Genomic DNA, 15798 nt, shown 5'->3' with positions numbered 1-15798 from the left:
TTTCACTCTTTGCATAATGGCAAATAGGGCAATTAAGTGGCAAAATGGCAAATAGGGCAATTAAGTGGCAAAATGGATAGAGTACCAAGTCTGGAGTCAGGAAGACTCATCTTCCTTAGTTCAAATCTGGCCTCAGATGCTTACTAGCTATGTGACTTTGGGTAAGATAATTAACCCAGTTTGCCTCAGTTTTCTCATCAGTAAAATGAGCTAGAGAAGGAATGGTAAATAAGGCAACTAGGTGGCAAAGTAGATGGAGTACCAGGTCTGGAGGCAGGAAAACTCTTCCTTTGTTCAAATTTGGCCTCAGACACTATGTGATTCTGGGCAAGTTAATAAATCTGATTTGCCTCAGTTTCCTCATCTGTAAAATGAGCTAGAGAAGGAAATGGAAAATCATTTTAGTATCTTTGCCAAGAAAACCCCAAATGGGGTCACAAAGAGTCAGAGACAACTGGAAAACAATTGAAATAATAAATAATATAGCATAATAATATAATAATACAGTAACATAATGATAAATGATGATGTTGAGGATGATTGAGATGATGGTGATAATGGTAATTATGATAATAATGGCGGTGATAGTGATGATGATGGTGGTAGTGATAGGAGGCAGTGCAGCAAGGTGTATAACCTGTTGGTAATGAAGTCATTTCTGAATTTAAAGCTTTACTCTGATACCTACCAATTATGAGATCATGGACAAGTTTCGCTTCACTGCTCAGGGCTCTCTGTTCATTTATATTCATTCAATCAACATTTACAGTCAAATTTTTCATCTGTGCCACTGGCTTTTATTCAATGATAAAATCACAGATCTGGACAAAATGATGATAAGTTGATTTTCATGAAGCATTTTAATTTTAGCAAAGTGCTTTACACATTATCTCTCTCTTGTTTCAAAACAACATTAACAGGTACTAGAGGTTTTGCCCCTAATTTACAGATGAAAGAAATGAGGCTAAGAAACTTTAAGGTTACACAGCTAGAGGTAAAATTTGGATTGAGCCCTTTGTGACATGAAGGCTTATTTATTTTTAAATTTCAATAGTATTTTATTTTTTCAATTACATGTAAATTACAATTACATTCATTTCAACACCGAGGCTTTAGAGAGACAATGTGATATACTGCTCAGAGCCCAGGATTTAGATTTGGATCTTAATTCTGTCACTATAGGTGTTGGACAACTTACCTCTCTGGACTTGTTTCCTCATCTGTGATTTGAATAGTTTGAACAGATGACCCTTAGATTGCTTTTAATTCTAAAGGAGGGAGAAGGAAAAGATTTCAATATCTTCAGCTAGTTATCACAGTGGATGGAGTGCCAGATTTGGAGTTAAGAAGACCTGAGTTCAAACCTCCCTCAGATACTTAGTGCTTCTTTTCAGGAGCAAACAACTTTCTTTTAGAGGACTTCAGTGAATCATTTGAAAAAGGTAGAATCACTGGACCAAAGACTGACATCTTTCCTTGTTTTCTAACATTAGTGGCTTGGATAGGGTGAACCATTTTGAGCTAAAGAATCCACCTAGGGATTATAGTTGATTACCATGGCAACATCACAAACTATTTTGTGCAGGTGGCTCTACTTGAATGACACTATGGTCAATTACAGTAATCACAATGTGATTCTGATGTGAATGTGACTGTGGTAAGTGCAGGTGTGTAGATCTGAATAGAAGAGTACCATAAATACCTGCACTTATTTCCTTACAAAATGGAAGTGAATACTCTTCTCCATCTTCCATTGTGCCTTCTAAATTCCAAAGTATCCAGGTATCCATTTAAGAGAAAATTAGAGGAGATACTTTTTTTTTGACACTATATATGAAAGTACAATGTTTGGAATAATCAAATATTTTATTAAAAACTTGGTTGTTTCATTATTATGTTGTATGATAATGTTCTTTGTAATGTTGTAGAATTATTTAAATAATATTTTAAATTACATGTAATAATAATCTTTAATATTCATTTAAAAATTTAGTTTCTAAAATTCTCAAAAATTCTTTAAAATTTTTCAAACTCTCTCCCTCTCATTCCCTTCCCTCTTTCCTTTTTGAGAAGGCAAGTTGAAACATATTATACATGTGCCACATGCAAAATATATTTCCATATTAATCATGTTATGAAAGAAAACACAAATAAAAAAAAAACAATCCCTTAAAAACCCAGAGTCAAGAAAAATAAAGAAAAAAATTATGCTTCAGTCTACATTAAGATACCATCAATTCTTTCTCTGGAGGTGGATATAAGTTTTTATCATGAGCCCTTTGGAATTGTCTTGAATAGCTAAGAATAGCTGGTTCATTCATAATTGAACATTATACAATGTTGCTATTCCTGGTACAATGTTCTCCTAGTTCAACTCATTTCACTTTGCATCAGCTGATATGTTTTCCCATGTTTTTCTGGAACCATCCTGATTGTCCTTCCTTATAGCACAGTAGTATTTTATCACACTCATATACAGCAACTTGTTCAACTATTCCCCAATTAATGGACATGCCTTCCATTTCTTCTTCTTTGTCACCACAAAAAGAGCTGCTATCAATATTTTTGTAAAAAAGACCAATTTTTTTCCTTTTCCTTTTTAAAAAAATCTCTTTTGGATACTGACCTAGTGATGGTACTACTGTATCAAAGGATATGTATGTACAATTTTACTGGGTATAATTCCAAATTGCTCTCCAGAATGATTGCATCAAAAGAAAACAGGTAGTGGAGAATGAAAGAAAAAAGATCTTGAATCTTGGTTCTCAGGCTCCAAGTTTAGTGGCTATAATATGATCTACATTTCTGATGTCATAAAGATTGTTAAATTAGAGCAAAATCCACTTTTTTTGGTCCAACTAAATGATTATGTGTATTTACTTTATGTAACTATGGAAGCAAAAATGGCAATACTTTGCTTTTTTTTTTTTAACACTTACATAATGCTACCTATTAGGTTCAATGATTGAATTTTATTCTTTGTTTTAGGTCTCTTTATATAAATCTTGTAGGACAATGGATCATTCTTGCCTGTACTGTTTTTTGTGGGCTTGCCATTTATTCAAGGTACCATAACTGTGATCCTTGGACTTCAAAGAAAATATCAGCACCAGACCAGGTTCAGTAGTGTTGCTCTTTCGTGAATGCATTTGTCAGATTAACCAAGCATATTATGAAATGATCATGCTTATTCAGAAAAATCCTACACATTAAGCAAAAAAAAATGTGGAAAAACTAGAAACTCATTGGATTACTTGCCATCTAGGGGAGGAAGTGAGGGGAAAGAGGGGAAAATTTGGAACACAAGGTTTTGCAGGGGTCAGTGTTGAAAAATTATCCATGAATATGTTTTGAAAATTAAAAGCTGTAATAAAAGAGTTGGTTTTAAAGATTTAGTGAATTTTCACTTTCAAAGTTATTACTAAAGGAATCTTGGGTACAAAATTATAACATGAAGACAAATTTTAAGAGGATGTATAAATAATGTGTTTGACAATAATTAGATGAATCTCAGTTGTGTTTTAGAAATTAGTTTAATTGCAAATATAAAGATTGGTGGAAAGCAATGAGGAAATCACACAGTCATAGAGAAGTATTGAAGATTTTTTAATCAATCAACAAACAGAAATAAAGTTTTGTTATAGAGCCAAACAATTATCTCACTTATTTATGTAAAATAATTCATTCTCTGACAATGTTTAGATGACTGAGAAATTGTTTTATCCCCTTTATCAGTTGGAAACTTATTTTCTGATAAGTAAATCTGGGACTTTTTCAGCTTATGCCCTTTTTAGTGATGGATATTCTACAAGATCATCCGGGACTCCCTGGACTCTTTGTGGCATGTGTATATGGTGGAACATTGAGGTATGGAGTTTATGTAATTCATGGAGTGTGATTTTTGGAGTGCTTTGCAATGACTTTCATATTTTCATGAGTTAAGTTGGATTTTAAATATAAGAACAATAAAAATGAAACTTATTCTATTGTATACTTCAAAGAATTGTGATATCATTGATGTCCATAGGATAAATGAGATAAAATTTTTAAAGTGCTTAACACGGTGCCTGGCACATAGTGAAGACTATATGATACTAATTATTATTATCATCATCATTTTTATCTAATATGTTACCATATTCTCTTTGAGGCTTCAATAATAATAAATAAATGTCATCATTGTTAACTTTCAAAAAGTTTTGATATTTACCAAAACTAGGTAATCTAATAATTTTTCATTCATGTACAGATATACACATATTTTTTCCCCCACAAATAACATTTTATTGCAAGGAATCCCTTTTCCATGTGACAAGACTTCAAAAACTTGGTAACACAATCATATCTGTTGATAAAGCACATCTTCCACCTCTTGACAAAGAGGTGCTGGATTAGAAATGTAGAATGAGGCATACATGTCCATACTTGGTCAATATGTTGAAATATTTTCCTTGCCTATGAATATTTCTTTTTTTTATTAAAGCTTTTTATTTATAAAGCATATGCATAGGTAGTTTTTCCAACATTGACTCTTGCATAACATTTGTTGCAAATTTTCCCTTCTTCCCCTACCCTCTCCTCCAGATGGCAGGTAGTCCAATACATGTTAAATATGTTGAATACATGTTAGATCCAATATGTGTACACATATATATTCCTGGTTGTGCAAGAAAAATCAGATCAAGAAGGAAGAAAAAGAAAAACTGAGAAAAACAAAAAACAAAAAGCAAGCAAATAATGAGAGTGAGAGAGTGCTGTGGTACATACTCTATTCCCACAGTTCTTTCTCTGGTATAAATGGTTCTTTTCATCACTGCACAAGTGGAACTGGTTTGAATCATTTCAATGTTGAAGAGGGCCATATCTATCAGAATTGATCCTCGTATAGTCTTGTTGCCAGTGCACATGTAGTTTTGCACATACCTATACATATATGTGCATGTGTGTGTCTGTACATGTGCACACACATAGAGAGGGAGAGATACAGAGAGACACACAGAGATTGACACACAGAGAAACATATGCAGAGAAGCACATACACACACAGAAAGCAATAGAGACAGAATGAAACACACACATACAGAAAGAGAAAGTATGAAAGAGAAACACACAGAAAGACAGAGAGACAGACAGAGAGATAGAGACAGATACACAGAGAGAGAGAGACAGAGAAAAACAGAGAGAGATACAGAGACAGAGAGATGTGAAGGTCTGGGCTAGCTCCTCTGAAGGGCTCAGACACAATAAGTCCTTGTCAGGATAAGCAAAAGTCCTTGCCCCATGTTGTGGGCACCAATAGGTAAAGGTCCTGTTGTCTCTCAATTGTAATCCTTCTCTGGGAGGAGGTTTCTTTTCTCTCTGAATCTTTTTCTCTGTCCTCTTCTTCCCCTCCAAAAGTATGGGATTGCTGGACTTGCGAATCCACGGGATGTCTTCTCCTTGACTCAATCCAGAATTGACTTTCCAGACTCTAACTTCTTCTTTTATCCTCCCAGAGAATGGGCTTGGGTGTACTTCAGGGGCTTGTGGGAAATTTACTTCAACTAATGAAATTGCTTGTTTGAACTAAAGGTGTGAGCTCTGAGCTAGAGAATTGTTAAGTACCGACTTAGCACTTAGTAAGAACCTAACAGAGAGAGACAGAGACACAGAAGCACACAGAAAGAGATAAAGGTAGAGACAGAGACAGCGATAGAGAAATACACATAGAGAGAAAGCCAGACAGATAGAGACAAAGATTGAAAGAGAGAGAGAGAGACAGAGAGAGAGAGAGAGAGAGAGAGAGAGAGAGAGAGAGAGAGAGAGAGAGAGAGAGAGAGAGAGAGAGAGACAAAAAGAGAGAAGCAGTATGGCATGATGGATTGTATTGGTTTTTATATTGGTTTTTGAGTTAAAACAACTGGATTCAAATTTTGCCTCATACTTTCTAGCTATATAATCATGGACAAATCACAACTTCTTTCTACCTCAGACAATGCTTCTAGAACTTTAGAATATAGAAGTATTGTTTGTATTTTTGGAAGGGATTCTTTTCTATTTCAATGAAATCCCTGGTTAGTCATGCATTGATGATTGTGATGAAAAAGAAAGGGGAGACAGCAAACACAATTATATATCGACAAGCTAAAATATAGACTAAATAGAAATGATTAAGAGATAGATGATACTAGAATTAAGAGAGGTTAGAAAAGGTTTCCTGCAGAAGAGTGGATTTTAGTTGATTCTTGAAGGAATCCAGGGAAGCTGGGAGATAGAGAGGAGGAATGAGAGCTTCCAGGTATGAGGGACAGACAGTGAGAGAGAGTTCCTAGAGTGGGGAAGTAGAATAGTTTGTGGACTAAGCATGAGATCAGAGTCACTGGATGAAAGACTATGTGATAGGGAGTATGGCATAAGTAAGTTGCAGCTAATAAAGGGCTTTGAATGTCAACAGGAGATATTATATTTGATCATGGAAATGATAGAGAACCAGTGGAGTTTATTGAGTAGGGGAACTTTAAAATATTTTGAAATATTCTAGCAATCATAGTTTGTGCATATTACTTGGGCTACTCTTCAACAACTTGTGCTCCAAAAGCACTGATTATGTCAACGAGTGCTTACGTAATTGCTGGAACTCTATCTTCCCAGAAATCAGCAGGAGTCAGGATCACTAAATGTCTTTATTCTAGATCTTTACCATCGCCTCCAACGCCAGGCCACGAGTGCAAGTGAGCGTGAGTTCCACCACCCAAGTTTCTCTTACTCCTCCCACACAAGTCACTTCCCCCTCTTTGTCCCACCAATCAAGTCAGCACAGAACAGCTGGGGAGGGTCAACCTTCAAACAAGTTAATAGGGAACCGTCCAATTGGCAATTAGTCTCACGTGCTTCATTATCCAAGTGCATTGCTCAGTTCTAGCCCTTTACACGTAATCAATGCTTTTCATACTATGCATGCTAAGAAACTTTCTCTCTAGTAAAATCATACATTGCCCCTTTCTCCATCTTTACTCTTCAAATAAAATTATAACATATTTTAAGGAAGATGGACTACTAGTTCTTTCATTATAAAGATGAAAAAAAACTTCACAATCTTTTTGTCTTCATCATGATTATCTCTTTTCAGCCAGAAGAGAGAGAATTCAGAGTATAGAAAGAGAATTGAGTTGAAAAAAGAAGATTAAAAAAAAAAAAAAACAAAACCAAGTCTGTCTCTTGTTACATGTGTTCCTCTCTCTTTCTAAAATGATTTGGACTGGATGATCTCTAAAAGTCCCTGATACAATATAGTCTTCCAGTAAGATGAGGGTAGCATTAGCAAAGTCACATTAGAATGTAAACTCCCTGAAGGTAAGAACTATTTTCCATTTCTGTCTCTTCTTCATTAATGTCTTACATGCTGCCTTGCTTGTGGATGGACCTCAATGAGTGTTTATGGAATTACATTGAATTCAATCAGGTACTACAATACTTTAAAAAATAAAACAGCATTGTAGTAATAAGGAAGCCTGAGTTTAAATTCTTGTTCTTCAGTTTACTTCCCATAAGACCTCGGTCAAGTTATTTGCTTTTTCTAGAACTTGATTTCCTTATTTGTAAAGTATGATGTCTTCCAACTTTATATTAATGATCTCATTTGTGGAATTAGGAGCCTAGGTTTGTCTTTTACTGCTTGGTATTGTTCTTCCTCATCTGTCAAATGAGCTGGAAAAGGAAATGTCAGAGCACTTTAGCATCATTGCCAAAAAAAACAAAAAACAAAAAACCAAATGGGGTCACAGAGAGTTGAACACACCTGAAAAATGATTAAGTAACAACAATTGTAGGTAGACTAGATATTATTATGTTGAAAAACTATGGAGAAATGCTTTACAATGAGAAACACATCTGTCTGTAGGCAGAAAAATAGAGCACATCTACCCTTTTTGCTGTAACCATAGCTCAATTAGCTATGGTTCTTTGCCAGGATATTCTAACTTTTACTTGATCATGGTGCTCCACTAACTAAACTGTGTATGTTTCTGGTACTCCCCAATTTTCTATGTCTCCATTGTTGAGTGTATTTTGGACTCCTTTCATTTGATTTTTTTATTTCTCCAAAGATGATAAAAATGTTAGGAAGATTTTGCTAATGATACTCTTTAGCAACTCTATGGCCTAATTGTTGCTTTGTGCTCATACGACATAAGAAATGTTTGGGCAAAAAAGAAAAATGCAAAGAATTAAAGAAATTAATTCATATATGAACTGAATTACAAATAATGATTACTACCATTTTTTGTTTTCCAACTTCCTCTTTATTTCTTTGGTCTTCATAATAGGTGACACAGTGGAAAGAATGCCAGCTTTGGAGTCAGAAAAACCTGAGTTCAAATAAGTCCTCAGCAACTTATTAGCTGAGAAACTTACTTACTGAGCAAGTCACTTAACCTGCTTGCCTTGGTTTCCACATTTCATACTGATAAAATAAGGTGAAAAGAAAATGCAAACCACTCCAGTATCTTTGCCAAGACAACTCTACAAGGGGCCAACATTCTCTTAAAAATGACTAAATAATAATAATAAAGTCTTCTTAAAATGCTTTAAAGTAATTAGGTTTTTACTTGTCTCCTTCAGCACAGTTTCCTCCAGTATCAATGCATTAGCTTTAGTAACGATTGAAGACCTCATCAAACCTCACTTTCGGTCACTCTCAGAAAAGACTCAATCTTGGCTTTTGAAAGGAACAAGTAAGTGACCACTGAATTTTTACAATTTTATATATAAAATCCTTTCATATAGATCATTAAAAATATGGATGAATGTTTGCTATATCAAAAATCTTTATTCCTACATTCAGTCTAGCTGAATTTAGGAAGGTCAACTATTTTTGTATTAAGAAGAGATCATAGATTTAGAAATAAAAGTTGCTGTAGATATCAAATAATTGTAGCTTCTCGGATGTGGAAGAGATCTCATTGGATAGAGGGTCCTACCTGTAACTAAATAAGAATACCCTCTGTAGCTTACCTAGTAAGTGGTAACCCAGTATTTATTTGAAGACTTTAAATGAGGGGAAACATTACTTACTCCCCCGATAACTCTAATTATAAGAGCAGCAAGCCTCTGTTTCCATTTTTAAGAATTCCTGTTTATCTTTCCTGGTTTTGCCCTTTGTACTTAGAGAAATTCTAATCCTTCTTCCATTTACAAACTCTCAAGTAATTAAGTAGAATCACCATGAATTCCTTAAATCTTCTCTTCTTTGTGCTAAATATCTCAAGTCATTTTGTCCAACTCCCTCCTCCCTATACTCCCCTTGTTTTAACAGATGGGAAAACTAAGGCTCAGAGAGACTAGGCAAATTCAGTTACATTCACTCACACAAATATTACCTAGCAAGGCAAAAATCTGAATTCATATCTTCCAAGCCAACTTTTCCCACTATTCTATGCTAAATTATAGCAATATCACAGGGAACAGGTGACATCTGAGCTAGCTTTAAAAGATGAAAAGTTAGAAATGAGGAGCAAGTGCATTCTAATATGTAGGATAGTCCCTATAAGTGTGCAGAGGCTGGAAGTTGAACTTTTAGCTTACGAAATAGCCATGTCAGTTTACTTGAAAGAGTCCTAGCTGTTCCATGAACAAGACACTCCATCTCTTGGCTCTGGACTTTTTCCTTTGATTGTCTCTCATGCCTACAATATTTTCCCTTATCAACTCATATTACTGACTTTCCAAACTCACCTGCTAAAGGAAGCCTTTTCCAGCTCTTATTAACTCTAGTGCTTTCCTTCTCTTAATTATTTTCCACTTATTCTGTACATAGCTTGTTTGCAGAAGCCTTTTCCAACCCTATAACTCCAGTACCTTCCTTCTCTTAATTATTTTCAGGATTTGTTTGCATGTTCCCTCCCCCTTAAGATTGTAATCTTTTTAAGGTCACTCACTGTCTTTTGCCTCTTTTTGTACCCCCATTGCTTAGCACAGTACTTGACCCCTAGTAGACATTTAATAAATATTGATTGATTGATTGCTAAGGTTAGACTAGATATTAGACAGAGAGAATGTGAAAGTGAGGAATGTGAAATGAAGTTAGAAAGATAGTCAGATCCCACAATGTCTTTAATATCAGGCTAAGAGGTTTTTATTTTATACTGGAGATTATAAGGACTCATTGAAAATTTTTGAATGGGGTAATATACACAGTGAAGTCAATGTCTTTGGATGCTTTTGGTGGGGGCAGCTCTACAAGGATGTATTATTTAGGAAAGACACTGAAAGTTGAAATGCCAGTGTCTTAGGCCAGGTACAAGCTGACCCAAATGTAGGTTCCCAATATGGAGAGATTGAATCAGTGAGGCAGATAATTTTATTATTATTATTTGCTAAATATAAATACTAAGAAAGGATATAGAAATAATGTTTAGGAAGAAAAGAGATGTATAACGTTCCAGCTTCCCGTCTATGGGAATCAGTGACAACAACTTGAGTGGTGATAAACCATTCATTTATCAAATGTGAAGTTACGGTTCCTCTTGACACTGGTTTATATGTCCTCCCCCCAAGAGAATTTGGGTCTTCATAATTAAGTGTCGTACATGTACTTCAAAATTATCATACAACAATACTAGCCCATTTAGGACCTGAGGCCTGTGCAAAACAAATAAAGCTCACATCATTCCACTCCTTGGTCTCAATCCTATCACAGCCATATCAGGACTAAAATCACAGATTATGCTCAATTGCAAGTAACTCCAATATCCATTCTAAAGACTAAAAAATAAGATATTCATTACTTTTTACAAAGATGAAATGAGTAAAATTTCAAACCCCAGTCATTGATGTTGCCTAATCACAAATTGCTCAGAAAGTCACAATGGAGCCAAAGGCCAATTGATAAAAGAAACCAGACAAATAAAACTGGCTATTATCAGAAGCACTTGAAAGTATTTTCTGTGCCAAAACATCTGAAATAAGTTATATATGGAAATGAAGCTAAAAGTTTAAAATATTCTTGCTTGAGACTTATCCTTTGACTCAAGATGATAGCTCCTTCACCCCCACTCTATTAAAATTACATATTTTCTAGATCTCTGACTATCTTCTTTCCATCTCAGGGATATCTTATCTTAGTTCCAATGTGTAATAATACTCATTATTTCTCTAGTGGTTCTATTCTCGATTTCCTCAACTTTTAACCATAAACCATACATAAGAATTAATTGGACAATATGACTTTCCCATTTCGCAAGGACTCATCAGAGACAGAATTAAACTCAGCAGGGAATTATCAGGGTATGCTAAGTATACAGTGGGTATAGACATCTGTAAACCAAATACCAGAATGTTTAGTAGTATCCAAATTTTCATAAGATACTATCCAGATGGCAAAACCTAACAGTTGTAGATCACTGGGAATATCACTCTAAAGTAGATAGTCAATGATCTTTTCATGAAAGATATTGGTAACTGTGAGCCTACACTTAGCATATTCTAGGATCCTGTATATCTTATTAAAGTTGATATCTGAGAAATATGCTGAATTAACATTCCTAAAATAAAATCTCAGAAAAAAATAACTGTGCAATATTTACAAACAGAATTTCAGAGGGAAAAAAGAATGGATTGGTCGACACAAAGACTCTAAATAGAAGAATGAAAGAAGAGCCAAAATAAAATTGAATGAAATTAGAATATTTGGAAAGAGAATAAATAACCTAGAAAAGATGGTGGAAAACTTTACCCAATAGTGAATTCTCTGAAAAATTAGAGTGGAGCAAAGAATTAATAAATTAAAATTTTTTATTAAGGGCTTGCTATGCTAAGCACAGAGGATGCAAACAGAACAGCAAGCCAGTTCTTCCCCTTAGGGAGCTTCAATTCTAGTAGAGGAGATAACATGTAAAGAAGTTTTCAGTTCCAGTTCAGATGGTTCCATTGTACTTAGAGTACAGCAGCAAAGCAGATAATGCCTTTCCCTTAATGCTCTACTCTTTGATAAATTCATACCAGCTTCTGGTAGTGAATCTTTTGACATCCCATTGATGGCAAAACTTTTCTATTCTGGTCTTCAGTAGCTATGGCTATAGTTCATAGAGGAGCAGCCCTCAAGTTGCTTCTCCATGATGTTGCTTCTATGATTGATGGCTACAGACATTGAGCTAAAAGCATTGCTATTGCTCAAGGCTCTTGGGTTCAAGGTCCTGGGCTGCTTCTATCAGATTATGAAGAGAACTAGTGGTTTTGACTTCTCTGGAACATGCTGCATTCAGGGTGTCTTGTTGCTTCAGGTAGGTTGACTTGTCTGCTCTGTATGTGGCAACTGGTTGAAAGTTAAAAGGGTTGGCTGACTTCTTCATAGGAGTTACTCTTTAGGATGATCTCAGTGAGGGACCAGTAGTCAATACAGGGGTATTGACAATCTGAGGGATCATTAATTCAATGTGACAACAAGAAACATTGGAGCAAAGCAAAAGACCAGAACAGAAGAAAACATAAGATATCTACTACTAAAAACATTATTAAAATTGTTTAGAAAACAGGGTATTTAAAGATTGTTAACTTTAAAGTATTTCTATATTAAATTCTTTGAGTGTGTGTTGGAGCCATCCGGTTATACAAAGTAGTTCTGAATAGAAGTACTGTGTTAGTGGTAAACTTAAAAAAAGTTATATAAGGTTTCCCTTAAGCACAAATGTTTGTGAAGGATTAGCTTAATAATAGTTCATAGGCTTATGATCTCCACAGTTAATTCTAGGGATTCTTTACTTGATGTAGTCTAGTGTTTCAACTAATCCTTAAACACAACACAAGGGTTTTGTTTATCAACTTTGTACATTGCTTTTGCTTTAGGAAATACACTCTATTTTTAACCCTTTTGCCTACTTTGATCTCTTTGGCAATCCATGGACTAGACTGTTTATCAACTTGTTTGAAAACTATGATGAATTTATTGCATTGGGAATATTAATTAGGCACATTGGGATCTAAGACTGCTTTCAATTTATTCCCCCAGGTGTGTTGTATGGAGTTCTGTGCATTGGAATGGCAGCTCTAGCATCTCTTATTGGGGTTTTGTTACAGGTAAGAATAGACCTCTTACAGTCCTATAGTGAAAACAGTGATGAGCAGTCACCATTGTGTTCTTTTTTTTTTTTTTAAACTTTAGTTTTCAATCAAAAAGCATTTATTAGGGTGAAGTATTGTGGTAGGTATTGAGAATACTAACACAAAGCAACAGATCCTTTTTTCAAAATCAAAATTTTTCAAAATTCATGAGGAATTGAGAAGAAGGAGAAAAAACTTTGCAGAGAAAGCAATGGTAGAATGCTTCTTGAAGGAAGAGGAACTCATTTATAAGGTAGAGGGTAGGAGGCTGTCCATTTCAGGGAAATGCAAATTGTAAAAAGATGAGAGTTAAAGAGATGATCTTGGCTGGATTATAGAAGCAATATCTAATGAGGTGAGAAAAATAGATTGGGATTAAGGACTTTAAATGTTAATCAGAAGCATTTCTAATTTATCCCAGAGGCTATAGGGAGCTGATAGAGTTTGTTTTGGAAAGTGATATAGTTATGTCAGTATTTATGGAAAATTACTCTTGTTGAGATATATAGGGTGAAGTAGGCAGAGATTTGGGACAAACAGACCAATTACAAGGGTTTAGTAATAATTTAGGTGAGAGATGAAGATAGCCTATGTAAGTGGAGAGAAGGGAATTAATGTAAGAAATGTTGTGTAAGTAAAGATAGTATGATTTTTCAATTGATTAGCCATATAGAATAAGGAAAGAATGAGAAATTGAGTATAATGCTTGGGTTACAAAATTGGGAAACTGGAAGAATTTTGGTGCCTTCAGAAGAAACAGGGAATTTTAGAAGAGTAGAATAGATTTGGGAAGAAATATTGAGTTTTGGCTCTATTAAATAGAGACCTACCATGTTGAATTTGAAGTACTTCTGGGACAAATTATACCTTATATATTCTATTTTTGGTTCACTCAGGCTATTGAAATGCATTTTTGTAACTGGAAAGCCAGGCCTGATCATTCATTAAAATAGGGGCCTTGATGCTAACATGAATCTTGGGATGGTCTCAGAAGCTGCAGGTTTTGTTGGCCATCTCATCAATTGATTATTCTTCAGTTATTAACTCATTTGGAGTTTTCTTGAAAAAAAATACTGGAGTGGCATTCCTAGTAGCATACCTTTCTGTTCATATTTATGACTAGTACTTGTCACTATTTGTCAAATATGGTCATTGTTAAATTTGTTTTTTTAATCCTTTCTGACACTTATCATCCTTTGCTGCTTTCTTCATCAGCATGCTATTTATGTAGGTTGACACCATAACTCTTGGTTAGTCAATCAACACTCTCAGATTTTAACTTTAAATCTTAGATATACTGCCTTCCTTTCTATTATTCTCTATAACAGAATCTGAGTTGCAAGATCATTCCAGTCCAACTCATATAGCTATAACACAGTGGATACAATCATCATTGAACTCTGTTTTTGCTTGAAGACCTGGAGTGAAGGCAACCTTACTACAATTCCATTTTTTGGACAGTTCTAATGATTAGGAGAAGCAGCAGTGGATACATTGCTAGGTTTGGTGTGAGGGAGATCTAAATTTAGTTTTGCATAACTTCATGTGTACTTTCTTAGTGGGGGCTGGGTGTGGGGATAAGGAGGAGAATATAGAACTCAAAGTTTTAAAAACAAATGGAAAAATATTTTAAATGCAAATGGGGAAAAATAAAAAAGATAAAAAATTTAAAAATATTAAACAAATAAATTAAACAGGAAGACCTGGGTTCAAATCAAGTTTCAGAAACTTCATAGCTTGCCTTAGGCAAATCATTTAACTTGATTGACAATGGAAAAGGAAATAGCAACTATTTCAGGATTGTTGCCAAGAAAACCCCATGGACAGAGAGGTCTGTGGGATTACAAAGAATTGAGCACAACTGAAATGCTGAACAACAATGATTAGGAAGTTTTTCTTTACATTGAATGGAATTGAATTTATAATCCAAAGCTTCTATTCTCCTTCTAATTCCATTCTTGGAAATGATACTCAATGTATATAGCATCAAAATCTCAGGGATTTAGAGTTGAAAAGATCTTGAAGTACAATCTTTTTATTTTTCAGATGAAGCATACATTATTCTCATATTAAATTGAGTGTCTGAGAAATTAAGCGACTGAGAACCACATAGCAAAATGAGTCTGTCAGTCAATGAACAAGAATTTCTTATGTTAAGTGCTGGAGTTGTGAAAGAAAAGGAGAAAACACTTCCTTTGTCCTTAAGGAGCTCACATTCTAATGGGGGAGATAACCTGTACATACAAGATGTAAAGAGCAGATGGAGGCAATCTTAGAAGGAAAACATTAGCTTGGAGAAGGTTAGTGGGGCACCAGGAAAAAAATCTTTTTAAATAAAATAGGATTTCTGCTGAGTCTTGAAGGAAACAGTGAGAGCATTCCTAGTACAAAGACCCAATTTCATGAGATTAACAAAACATAGTGAAGACTAGTTTCAAAATTGAGTTGGTTTGGTGTGGAAAGGGAAGGAACCAGTTAAGACTCTGTTGCATGAACATTGACTCCATCTTGTTCTACCCCATGTATTATCCTGCAGCTTGTTGTTTTTTCCTGCAAATCATTCATGAGAAACTAGATGGTATACAAGTCATCTATTGTTTCATAAATGCAGGTGAATGCAATTAATCATCATGTCTTAATTCTGGGAAAAGAAAGATCCCGAAACCAAGTTCCTCCTCCCAAGTTGACCGAAACTCACTCTTTCCCCCTCCCAACTTGTAAAGC

The 15798-nt window shown here is 34.9% G+C and overlaps 1 protein-coding gene across 1 annotated transcript in view; it reads left to right on the top strand.

Annotated features, from left to right (window-relative positions):
- LOC141543149 (sodium-coupled monocarboxylate transporter 1-like) overlaps nucleotides 1–15798 on the top strand; it is a 39864-nt gene that overhangs the window by 11580 nt on the left and 12486 nt on the right. Inside the window, exons 7-10 of the mRNA XM_074268049.1 lie at nucleotides 2989–3118; nucleotides 3779–3867; nucleotides 8599–8711; nucleotides 12983–13050. Coding sequence (XP_074124150.1) covers nucleotides 2989–3118; nucleotides 3779–3867; nucleotides 8599–8711; nucleotides 12983–13050 — 400 coding nt within the window. The remainder of the gene's footprint in view (nucleotides 1–2988; nucleotides 3119–3778; nucleotides 3868–8598; nucleotides 8712–12982; nucleotides 13051–15798) is intronic.

The sequence above is a fragment of the Sminthopsis crassicaudata genome, chromosome 5 (assembly GCF_048593235.1).
Source record: "Sminthopsis crassicaudata isolate SCR6 chromosome 5, ASM4859323v1, whole genome shotgun sequence".
NCBI classification, from domain to species: Eukaryota; Metazoa; Chordata; class Mammalia; order Dasyuromorphia; family Dasyuridae; genus Sminthopsis; species Sminthopsis crassicaudata.
The sequence above is the reverse complement of the archived record's forward strand: the minus strand, read 5'-3'. Positions and strand labels throughout refer to the sequence as shown.